Source organism: Marmota monax, unplaced genomic scaffold (assembly GCF_021218885.2).
Source record: "Marmota monax isolate L192 unplaced genomic scaffold, Marmota_monax_Labrador192_F-V1.1 WCK01_AAM20220418_F8-fsc00171, whole genome shotgun sequence".
Classification (NCBI taxonomy): domain Eukaryota; kingdom Metazoa; phylum Chordata; class Mammalia; order Rodentia; family Sciuridae; genus Marmota; species Marmota monax.
This window is the reverse complement of record NW_026694658.1, coordinates 1,822,528-1,835,225: the sequence shown is the minus strand read 5'-3', so window position 1 is coordinate 1,835,225 and position 12,698 is coordinate 1,822,528. Positions and strand designations below refer to the sequence as shown.

At 32.0% G+C, this 12,698-nt stretch overlaps 1 protein-coding gene across 8 annotated transcripts in view; it reads right to left on the bottom strand.

Annotated features, from left to right (window-relative positions):
• Nucleotides 1-12,698, bottom strand: part of Bcas3 (BCAS3 microtubule associated cell migration factor) — a 583,386-nt gene that overhangs the window by 409,203 nt on the left and 161,485 nt on the right. For all 8 annotated transcript variants that reach the window (XR_006846898.2, XM_046423193.2, XM_046423199.2 and 5 more), the window contains exons 11-12: nt 8,929-9,012; nt 2,052-2,222 (exon numbers count right to left, since the gene is read on the bottom strand). Coding sequence is in view for 7 of the 8 variants with exons in the window: in XM_046423193.2 (XP_046279149.1) it covers nt 2,052-2,222; nt 8,929-9,012 (255 nt within the window). In the remaining variant the exon portion in view is untranslated. The remainder of the gene's footprint in view (nt 1-2,051; nt 2,223-8,928; nt 9,013-12,698) is intronic.

Genomic DNA, 12,698 nt, shown 5'->3' with positions numbered 1-12,698 from the left:
TCAAGCATTATCTAGTCATTCATTACAGAAAACTTTTGTAACTTCACAAGCTATAATCCATTTACACAAACTGTAACCAAGAATTTGTATATAAATAAATACACTTTTTTTTAACCTCCCCAAAATTTATTCAGTAAAAGGACAAGGCACAAAGGTTTTGTTTGTTTGTTTGCTTGGGGGTTTTGTTTTTTTAAAGAGAGAGGGTCTAGTTATGTTTCCTATGTTGTCCCTAAATTTGGGGGCTCAAGTGATCCTCCTTCCTCAGCCTCCCAAGAAGCTGTAATTAGAGACCTGGGCCAATACACTCAGCTGAGAACTCCTTTTTTTGTTTTTATTTGGGGTGGACATTTTGTTTGCTAGTTTTTATTTTGTTTTTTGTTGTTACCATTGTTGGGTTTTTTCTTTCTTTCTTTTCTTAGGTAGTACTATGGATCAAACCCAGGGCTTTTGTACAAGTTAGGTGAGCTTTCTACCACTAAGCCACATCCCCACCCACAAAAAGGTAATGAAGAACAAGAAGAAAAAGAAATTACTTTCAAATGACTATAGACTTAACACTCTTCAACATACTTAGAATCACAGAAAATGTTGAATAGTTGTTATTACCTAATATATGTGGGTGGCCTTGGTATTAAGAATCAGAAAATGAAAGGAAATTTTTTTTACATTAATGCTCAAAACACTAAAGGTTTATATGTCTAATTCCAATTTAAAAAGAAAACATATGTGTCTATCCACATCAGATAAGACACACACACACACACACACACGCAGAAAGTCATTATAGTCAACTGTAAAGTTTCCTAGAACTTCATTAAAAAAAGAAGAAGAAAAAGAAGCCTATGACATTTTGTTAACCATAAAGTTAAGTAGAAGGGGTAAAAAATTACTATTGTTCAAATTTTTTTAAAAAAATAAACATCTAAATTTAATAATCCCAAATTTCAAAGAAATTTTTTATTTTAATTGCAGCAAAGTTTACTTTTTCTTGAACTAGAAAGCAATCTTTTATAACACAAACTAGAACATGAGTACCTGCATATATAGTACAAATAGATTTTCTGAAAGGACCATGCAATATTAAATGATAATACTTTAAAGACTCACAGTTTCTAAGCATTTTTTTCTGTATACATAATATATATTTTACATGAAAGCAAAACAAATTTATTTCACAAATGCAGTTCTACTCTTATTCCAGAAATTGGTTTTAGATTATATGTTATAGCAATGATCACAAACTACTAGAACAAAAAATTAACTTCCTTTTAGAAATGTATTTGCAAAGTGAAGGTTACGATACAAAAGGAAACAGCTCATGAATACATAGTGGAGGATAATGGAGAGGAATACATACATTTTGCCAGAAACATCTTACCAACAAGATAAAGATGCAAGCATAAATTAGTTTCCATGTTTACAATCACCCTTTCTAAATGTTTCTAAACCTAGATTTTAAAAATAACTGTTTTACCCGAAGATAACAGTATTTGACAACAAGCTATTATTTTCTGGCACACTATTATAAAATGTCATGTATTGTTTTTTATATTTATAATGAAATAGGTTATAAATGTTGATATTATTCACTATGTAACTTGTAACCATCATTGTTTAATTTTTTTAAAATTCCCCCAGATACATAAAATCCTGCTAACTGTTTTATGTGAAAACCTATGCCTTTAGAAAGAAATATATTAATCTTAGGATTTGGGTGACATACCATTGTAAAAAAAAAAAGTATTATGAACAGAATAATGTAATGAAATACAAAATTACTATTTTATCAAACAAATGTCCTGATACAGAGGTCAAGAGAATTTCCTGGAACCTTAACTTCATAGTTAGGTTTGATGCATTAATAATGTTTGAACGGGTGTAATACATTACCTACTTATCATTTCTTGGAAAAAAAAATCACCTGATCTAAGTAATTTTAATTTCTAAAATTCCAAATTATTAATCTACTAGGCAAAATATCCTTTGACTGTTCTTGATCTTAGCCCTTATCTCTGCAGGTAGCACAAATATCATACACCCACAGTTCTTACCTGACCCTCGCCAACTGTTTCAGTGTCAATGACTGTGATGATGCCTGGGACCAAAGGACTCCGTCGTGAGTTACTGTGGATGGTAATATCATCTTCTGTCACACCTGAGGGCAGTGTGCCAGTCAGCTGAGTCACCACTTTCCCAACCATCGTCAGGCCACTTTTCAGTGTCTATACAATGAAAGGCAAAATATGTAACCACACATCAACATATGGACTCTAAATAGAAATATGAACTTTACTAATTATCCTATTTTATATTGAATTATTGATTCTATTACAATCTGTTTTGCACCAGCAAACTGTCATAGATGTTTCATCTGACTTTCACCATGTTGAATATTCACTAGAAAATCAGTATTACTTGAAAGAAATGGCATCTAATAAAGTCAGCACAATGGGAATAAAGCCATAACTAAATGAGTATGATCATAATTGAAGATCTGTTTCATATAAATTGTATTTTATAGAAATATTTCTTTTATTCATCCCTTTTACTGTATGCATCTTAAAATACATGACATAAAAGAAGTAAAAATTGTAATATTCTTTTTTCTGGAAATATTACATATCTAATTTTACATCTATTTTCTACCATGAAAAAGACTGAGTTACTGGTAGAATAATTATGTGAAAAGAGACTATGCTTCTCAAATAAACCTATAATGTGCTGTTATATATATACTATATGCCAAGAGTTGTGATGTGGAAAATAGTCTCCACATCATTACTAGATGAATGAAATATCATTTTAAATTATCTAAGAGGGTTCTTTTCTATCTGGTAACAGAAAATAATTCAACATAGTACTTCTAATCAACTATTTCAATTAAAGATAAATTAATATTTTTTAAAACTGCATTTTAATTCCACTTCAATCGGAACAAATAGTTAAAGCCAACTTGTATATATATTTTATCTAGTATGTAAATATCTTCTGATTATAAGATGTATTCATAAAAATAGTTTTAAAGAGGATTATTTTTCCATGTGAAAGGAAAAAAGCCAAAACAAACAAACATGGTAAATAACAAATATTTGAAAATCAGAACCAGGATAGGCAGCCTAGATCATAAGGAGAAATCAAAAACTCAATATATGCACATTTTCACAATTCTTGTGTAGTGAGGAAATTTATTAATACACTTTAAACTATTCTTTAGTGAGTTAACTCTTCTAAAATAATTATGGGAAAAACATCATCACCTATATTCAGGCATAAACTATAGCAAAATTTTTAATTGTAAATTATTATACACACAATTTTTTAAATTATAATTTATAAATGGTACACAAAGAAGTTTGTTTATGAAGGTGTAAATGTGATTAAGCAACAATTATATGAGAATTTAAAAAGGAAAAGAATTTTCCAAAGAAATTTTCCAATAAAATGCAAGTAGTATATGCCTCACTTGACTGCAGCTCCATTCCACAGCACCTTCACTATGTACTAGGGATTGCCACAGGCTCTTAACATAAACTACCTCGATAGACTTCTTTATTTTATAGAAGAGAAAATTGCCCTAGGACATTTAAGTAAAATGGCAGCTTAAACAGCTAACCAATGACAGAGCCAGAATTCAAAACAAGGACTACTTGTCTACAGAGGGTGGTTTTAGCCATTACCCTATCCTATACTGCCTTGCACTCTATTCCCACTTACAACTGCTTGTGATCTCACAGCTCATGGATACAAAACACAAATGTCTTGTGGGGAAAGAGGGAGAGGAAAAACTAAGAACCATAATAATGTGTTCCTAATAAATACTTAAATAAAATGAGCAGCAAAGCCATCTGCTGAATTCAAGCAAAAAGATATAACATACAGCAGAATGAAAACAACAAATAAACCACAAATCAATTGTAACTGTTTTGTTTAGTGTTAAAAACTCAAACTGCAGTGATTATGAAACACATTAGTGTTCCTCAATTAGCAACCAAACGTTTGCTTCAATAATTCACAAGAAATGACTTACACAAAGTCTGTTAGAGTGTTGTCGAGTAAGCCTCTGAAGGACCTAGAGAATCAGGCGCCACAGTGTATTGATGTCAAGAGCTGGCCAGGAAGCCTGATTAACCTCTGAGATGCCTCAGCCGCTGTACTCATTCCATTAATGCTAATGGAGATGCTCCCACTTAGAGGTAGCTATCCCTTTATCAAAGGAATGCCTTTCAGTTTTAAAGTCTTTGGCTGTATATCCTCTGCATTTGCCCCTGAGCCTATTATTTCATGCTCTTATACCAATGAATAGGAATAAAACTAAAAGAACTGGAGCACATAAAAAGTGGAAAGTAATGTACCAAAGCAAACCACAAGGTAACGATAAAAGTTCACGTAAGAAAACAAGAGAAGGGTGTACAAAGGGGAAATGCAGTAGTATATTTCATAGTTCAAGGCTCATATCACATGAGTTCTTGATTTTTTTTGAAAGAATTATGACTATTGATGTAGTCATCTTTTAGAGGACAAAAATCTAAATCCAAATTTCAACAGTCATCAAATCTGTAATTCTTGTTGTCATATGACAGTATCATTAGCTATTTACTTAGCTATTTATCATAGCTAATTAACAACAGGGTGGGAAGAAGGGGAAGCAGGAGTGTTAAATTTTTTCTGCATTAGTAAAGACCTTTGTTTTTAGGATAAATGTATTTTCCACATTAGAATAATGCACATCTATCAGCACTAGTTTCCAGAACTAATCTATATCATGTTATTTAACAATTCTCACATACCATCTTTAGACATCAAAATCACCTCACAGTAAATTGTCTTTCCACTTGACTTCAGTAGCTAAAGTATGTGTATGTGATAATTTCCTCAAATATATTCAAGAATGGTGAAGGCTACGCATAGATTAGGAATAGAGAACTCTAGGGCTGGGGATATAGCTCAGTTGGTAGAGTGCTTGCCCTGCATGCCCAGCACCAAATCAATCAATCAATCAGGAATAGAGAACTCTAATTTGGCCAAATGTAGAGTCTCTTCATGATGCAAGATATCCACATTTAAAAGTTCACTAGATCCCTGATTAGTCTTTACAAGAGTACTCACAGAACAAAACTCACACAAGTGTGAGAAAATCCATGATGATCTGTAATTCAAATTAGCATGGAACATATTCTGTTCTGTCATAAACAAATATAACAAAGGGTCACTAGTCATCATTAACCTTTCCCATGCCATATCATTTTCCCCACTCTCCATTAGTGCTTATGGTGCTGTACTCATAAAACTGTTAGTTGTCATTAAGAAGTCATCACATAACAAGAGAAAACAGAGACATTTTTACTAAATCAATTGATGACACAGGGTTTAAAACATCATAATATGACAGTTATGAGGAAACTAGAATATATGGACCAAGATTTTATAAATATATCAAAATAATCTCATTGAACAATTTTAATATTAAAATTTTTCCTTTAACACTACCATAGAAAATTCTTCATTGGTATATATAAGGAAAGTCAAATTAACTGTTTTAAAAAGCAAAGAGTAAGAAATCTAAAAGTTTGAAGATTAATTTTTACATGCTATTTGGAAATTCAGAAAATGTTTAAAGGATCACTGCCTCTAAGGAGTTCCAAGTGCATATGCAGTTAATATATTTTATTCTCACAATTATAAAATGAGAGAAAAAGTTAAACACAGATTAATCCTTCTATGTAATAAAAGAGGTAAATAACCTTTTGATGCCACAGAAAAAGTTGTCATCGGACAGGAGAAAAAGGGTGATGATTACTCTTGTGAAGAAAATGAGTTAACAGTGAAGTAATTTCAAGATAAAGACCTCCTATCCTAGAATCAAAGGCCTGCCAAAGGGGGTCTACCTGGAGAGTCTCTCCATGCTTTATGTTGGTACTAAGAAATATACAACAAAACAGTGAACCTCTTCTAGTGTTCGATAAAGTAATCATGGTAATCATTCAGGTGAGCTTTGTTTATATAATAAAAATAATCTCAACTTCCAAAACTGGATTAAAATGATCCAAAACTGACAACGTCCTAGAACTTCACTATCATCTCAAACTCAAAATTAGTTTTACAAAAATTTTTGAAGTAAATTCTGATAAACAAGGAGTCAAACATCATGAATAAGAACCAGCAGAGAAAGCAACATAAACAGACCCAAAAGGCAAACATGAGACTTATCAAGAACAGACGTTAATATGACGTCTTGCACCTAAGTGAATTTGATAAAGTGAGAAAATGGAAATCCAGAGAACAGAAACAATCTCTATTTTCTAAAACATTTTATCAAGGAATATGTGTTCAACACTTTTTGTTCATTTATTAAGATTATCACATAATTCTGTCCTGCTAAATGTGGCAAAATATACTCACATTTGAGTGATCAACCAGCCTTTTATTACGGAATGATTCCAAGTTGACTGTGACTCACACAATTTCCTATATATTATTTCTTTTTTCCTGCAATTCTACCACTGAGCACCATCCCAGCCCTTTTTATTTTTTACTTCGAGACAGGGTCTTGCTAAATAGCTGAGACTAGCCTCAAACGTGAGATTCTCCTGCCTCAGCCTTCCTGACAGCTGAGATTTCATGTGTGCCTCCCAGCCCACTTCATAATGCTGCTATCAATTTTCTTTATCAAAGTAATCTGGCATCATAAAACAAAATTAGGCAAAAGACACTTATTCTCTGGAAGTGTCTTTATAATATTGTTATTGTTTATTCTTAAATCTTAGATAAAATTCTCTAGAGAAGGTTTCTAGATCTCTTTGTGAGAATTTAAAAATAGATTTTATATTCCCTGAAACAGAAAAGCACAGTAATTACTGAACAACACGATAAATTTTCACAAGTCAACACACAACAACCCATAATGTAGCAACAACAGAACGAAGAATATATTTAAAATGCCAAGAAGTCATTTCCCTGTAGGTGCTATGCAAAACTGGAACAATTTTATTCCTCCGAAGGTCAATTTACCAACAAGTAATATCTCATATCTTCCTAGAGAATGCCAATTATCCAATATTTTCTACATAAAAACATTCAAATTGTGAAAGTAAAATGAAGGATCACTCTGTGGTAGGAGTTTCAGCAAAATAATTTGACAATATTTTTAAGGAAATTTTAAAATATCTATGTTCTCTGACTCGAATACAAAGTAAACAAATATTATATGGATATGAAAAAATTTTTCCAAAAATATTAATGACAACTGAGTTAGGTATAACTATAAGCTACCAGATCAGGGTACAATACACAACTGTAAGGAAAACAATTCTAAAAATTAAATGTGCATTTACAGACATACATAGACATACATGATTATCAGGAAATGGAGGGCTTTAGCGTTTATGGCTGTATTTTTTCCTTTATTTTGTAAATTTATAACCATCAACATGAATCAACACTAACATCAGGCAAAAACAATTAAAATAAATTATTACTTTATTCAAAGTAAACATTGCCAAAGTTAATAATGAATTCTCATCAACCCATGACCTATTGGAAATTGACTAGATTAATGTGTTGTTTTAAGATATAAATTCTTACAGTCTAAATGTAGAAGACCTAACACAGTACCTCACAGTTCCCAACACTGTTATTTTCAAATCATATTAATCATAACCTCTATCCAGTATACCCACAGGGAAAACACTGAGCAAAGCAGGTCACTTTTCTTTTATGTAAACACACAAACACATAATAATAGCAAACAAAATCCAAAAAGTTGTCCTCCCCTTTATAACAGAAAATTACTCAAAATGCTAATATAATAAGCTATCCTGATCCAAGTGAGCGAGACAGATATGTCTGAAGAATCTAAAACACAGGCTTCAGCGTTATGTGTTACAAACTAAAAGAATAATACGGAAGAACCTGCTTAACTATGCCAACTTAGGTTACTCTTTGAAATAGCCACCATTATTTTTGCAAAAAAGAAAAGTGAGCATTCTTCAAAACATTTTTGAAATACAAATACATAATGCTATAAGTGTAAGGACTCATTCATTATTTTCCTTCTGAGTAAAAAATATGTAATGTTTCTCTCATCAAACCAAGGAACACATTCTAAAACACAACATATAAGCATTTGTGATCAATCTTGAAGTATTTTTGTATTTGTTTTACATAAAATGGTGTGACCTTTGATTCCCTCCCTGTGGTTTATTTTACACTGTTGTTCTTTTCTGAATAGTTGTGCTTTCTATTACATGCTGTCATTTAGATTAACTGTGTCATCCCTATTATTAGAACTGTTTTGTTGTCTACTTCATAATTCAAAAGGATAGTGGTTATTAGAATATCTTATAATCAGTATAAAGCTTACCACGCATCATCAAAATTGACCCTCCAACACACAAAAAAGTACTCATTTGACAAACGTGAAGGGGATAGCTCTTAACATGAAAGAACCTTTGAATGTGCCAGAGGATTGCCTCAAGTTTTCATAAGGAATTATATTCTTTTTATGTATTAAAAAAAAAAAAACCTCAAAAATGTTCAAAGATACACAGGGAAATCAGTGTAGGTAGAAGGATATAAATAGCAGACAAAGAATGCAGAAGTCACTATTTAAAACATGTAAAGCTTCTTTCAAATGTGGTATTAATTAGTTACCAGACTTTAATCCAGTTAACAGATTTTAAGATTTTAAATTGGATAAGGACAAACCCTAGAATCATTAGAACAGAAAATTTATTTACCTTTCAAGATCAAATACCAAATTATTTAATCATCAATTCTCATGAGTGAAAAAGAAAAAAATTCTGATTTACTTCTTCAGTTTATTCCACACATGTGAATGAAAATGGAAGGGACAATGCCAATACACTTCAGAAGCAAACCTGATAATTACTCCACATAATCACTACTCCTAGAGAAGACTGAGGTACTCACTTTAGCAGCACTAATGACTGTGGCAGTATAAGACTGAATGTTGTCTCCACAGGCTCCACCACGGGACTGATGACATCGAATCAACTGGGGGGAAAAAAGACAGAAAAAGTTCTATGAAGCTGTTTAAGGCTATTAGGTAGAGCTTATTTACTGAGCATAATGATGATGGTGGGTGGGAATGTTTGCATGAGTGTATTTCAGACAAAACAGCTAAAAGCCCTGCTGAGACACTTTTCCCCTTTTTATAATCTACTGGTGCCACTCAGGCAGTTTCATGCTCAACTACGGTTTTAATTACAAGAGGAATAGTCTTTAAGAATTCATAAACTCTGAAATGGTAGGATTTGGAGTCTGGCAGCTTTTCTACAAATAAATCTCAAAAACATAATCAAAGGATTTATACATGACTTCCTAACATTAAATATTTGACATGCTAGCAAATTGCATGTTTTGTCCTCTTAATTTCTCCACAAAGATTATAAAAGGAAACATAAAAAATAAACAAAAGATTTTTGCCATATTTGCATTTTCAATTGTGTCAGTGGAAAAGCAGCACAAATTGTACATAAATCAACTATGACACATACACTAGCGGTCCACTTCAGAGAGCTTACTGCTTTTACCATTAGGATAAAAAAGACATGCCCTCATCCGTGCCTGACATAAACAAATCAACCTGCCAATTTTCAAAGTGAATCGCTACTTTGATATGTATGAATCTCTAAAATGTGAAGCAATAAGCCTGGATTAAATTTTCACTGGTCCTACACTTGCCATATTTAACAAAAAAAAAATCAGCCAGTTTTGTATGTTTTAATTAAAAAAAATAAACTGATAATAGTAGAGTATTACAACAATACTGCATAGTAATAAAAGTTTTTGAAAGCCTTTGGAATTCACTAAATATCTAAACCTAAAAATGCTTTGCATCGCTTAAAACCAGGATGTTTGATGATGATTAGCATGTAATCATTTTATTCTTTATTCACAATTTTGCTTCATCATTCACATTTGCAGGTGGGTGGGAGGGGGTAGTGCTAGGGATTGATCCCAGGGCTTCATATATGCCAGGCAAGTGATCTAGCTCTATGTGACAGTCCCAGAAAAACTCATATTACTTTTTAAAAATTCCTGTAAAAATATTCCTATAATAGAATGGAACACCTTTATATATCTGATATGCAACATCATGCTACTGTTAGGCAATCTCTGCTTTGCTACACTGAATAGATTTCAAGGTGAGTGGTTAGTAAATGTAAATAGTAAAATTAAAAAAAATCTTTAAATGATTATTTTAACTCATAAAAAGAATCTCTCTCTCTTCTTAATTCATCCACAAATACACATTCAAAGAATTGTGAAAATTATACCTCTGCTGCCTCCTACTGCATGAGCATAGAAAGGCAATATTTTGTAAAGGCTATTCTCTGTTCCCTGCTTCTGGTAATTAAAATATCTGGGGACAAATATGTAAAAATAAGCAACATTCTTACTTTTTCAATTTGATTACAACTCAGCATTTCTACAAATAAATTTTTATCTAAAACTTTTGGCCTGAAAAGTACAATTGTATCTTGAATAAACAAAATTAAAAGGAGAGAAATGAATTACAGTAGATGGGGTAGAGGGAGAAGATGGGAGGGGAGGGGAGGGGGGATAGTAGAGGATAGGAAAGGTAGCAGAATACAACAGTTACTAATAGGGCATTATGTAAAAATGTGGATGTGTAACCGAAGTGATTCTGCAATCTGTATTTGGGGTAAAATTGGGAGTTCATAACCAACTTGAATCTAATGTATGAAATATGATATGTCAAGAGCTTTATAATGTTTTGAACAACCAATAAAAAAAGAACAAAAAACAAAATTAAAGATCAGTGAGAATTCCCTGTAGAATTCAAACATTCAAGTGGATTAATTTCTAGAAAATATTAAGTAAAAAATTAGTATGCCAAAGAGCATATGTACTACTACATTCACTTTTGTGAAAGAAAGGGAAATATAAATTAATATATATAACATGTATTAAAATACATGAGCACATAGGGGCTGGGGTTGTAGCTCAGTGGTAGAGCACTTGCCTTGCATGCGTGAGGTCCTGGGTTCGATCCTGAGCACCACATAAAAATAAGTAAATAAAAATATTGTGTCCATCTACAACTAAATTTTTTTTAAATATATGAGCACATAAATAAAAAAAGAAAAATGTACCCAACTATATTTCAAAAAATACCATAATCAAAATGAAGACAGGAAAAAAGAGAGGGATGAAAGAAAGATTAATGAAAATAGTTATTTGTATACCTTCAGTTTTAGGCAGCAAAGGCAGCAGGCATAATTAAGTAAAAATACCATGAATTTCTCTTATTTGGCTTAACTTTTATAGTGGTGTAGGCAAGGAATATGTAATTATTTTTTATATCATAGAATTAATAAATGTGCTGAAGTCAGCACAAGTCTACCAAGCTAAAGAAGGAACATATAAACATAAAATGGAGAATGCCAGAAAGAACCAAGTGCAAATATCAATGTGAACTTGGGAATTCTAAATCACATATGTGCATATGCATGTGTTTGTACATACCCACACACACACACACACACACACACGTCATGCATATTTGCTAACTCATCGATGGAAAATGCCTAGAAGCAAAGACAGCCCAGTAGCAACAAACACATCTACTAGAAAAAGTTTATTCTCTAAGTAATATTGCCCATTAAAAAGAATTAGGAGAGCCAGAAACAGATTCCAAGGCTGAGGAAGGATAAGTACAATATGAATTTGGACATATTCTTATGCCAGTTAAGTAAACAAATTTTTAAAAACTAGGAGTATATGTCATAATTTCATAGGAACAAGCCTGAAGGCACTCCCACTGTCCAACTCTGGGACTATTTGAAACTCGAAATGATTAAGGATGGTAGTTTTGTCAAGTGTATGTTGAATTTGTGCACTAAGTAATCATGATTTTAAAAATTTAAAAGTGTGATTATTTTTAATTTGTCTGATATTTTCTCTTGATTAAATTCAGATTATGAAGTTCTGGCCAGAAGACTACTGAAGTAATGTTTGGTACTTTCACAGCACACACCACATCTGGAGACACATGCTACACATCTGTCCTTTTTCAGTGACGCACTTTTGTCATTTGAACCCAAAATAATAATCATGCTAGTTTAAAAAATGACTAAAGCTGAGCCTAGGAGAACATGCCTGTATGCCAAGCATTTGGGAGATTTGAAGTGGCATGATCACTTGAGCCTAGGAGTTCAAGCCTAGACTGAGTGACAAAGCAAAACCCAGTCATTCCAGAGGGTAGAGATTTACTAGTTCTGTGACTTCCATCTTTTACTTTACTCACTATATCTTTATTTTATCAGTAGCTACTTAATAATGTTTTATAACATATATATTATATAATTTATAACATGTATACTATAGAAAATTTTTATCACACAACCAACAAAAATACTAATCTTCTTTTTAAGTCTGTAATATTTTTTAGGTTTTATTCTATATTCATATGCAGGGTGCTAAATGACAAAAGATATTACATTTTCTTATGTAAAATTTAGATTTGTTTTGCCTTGAATTGTACATAAATAAAACTTACTCTATAAGTTAATATCTTCCTTTACTATGAAAGTTTGGTAAGTAAACTTGATAAATAACTGGAAAATTCAATAAAATATGAGCCTGTGTGATTTAATTACTAAAGCAAATGGCTGCACCCTTGTTTAGATCTAGTTGTGGATGTCTAAGGTCAA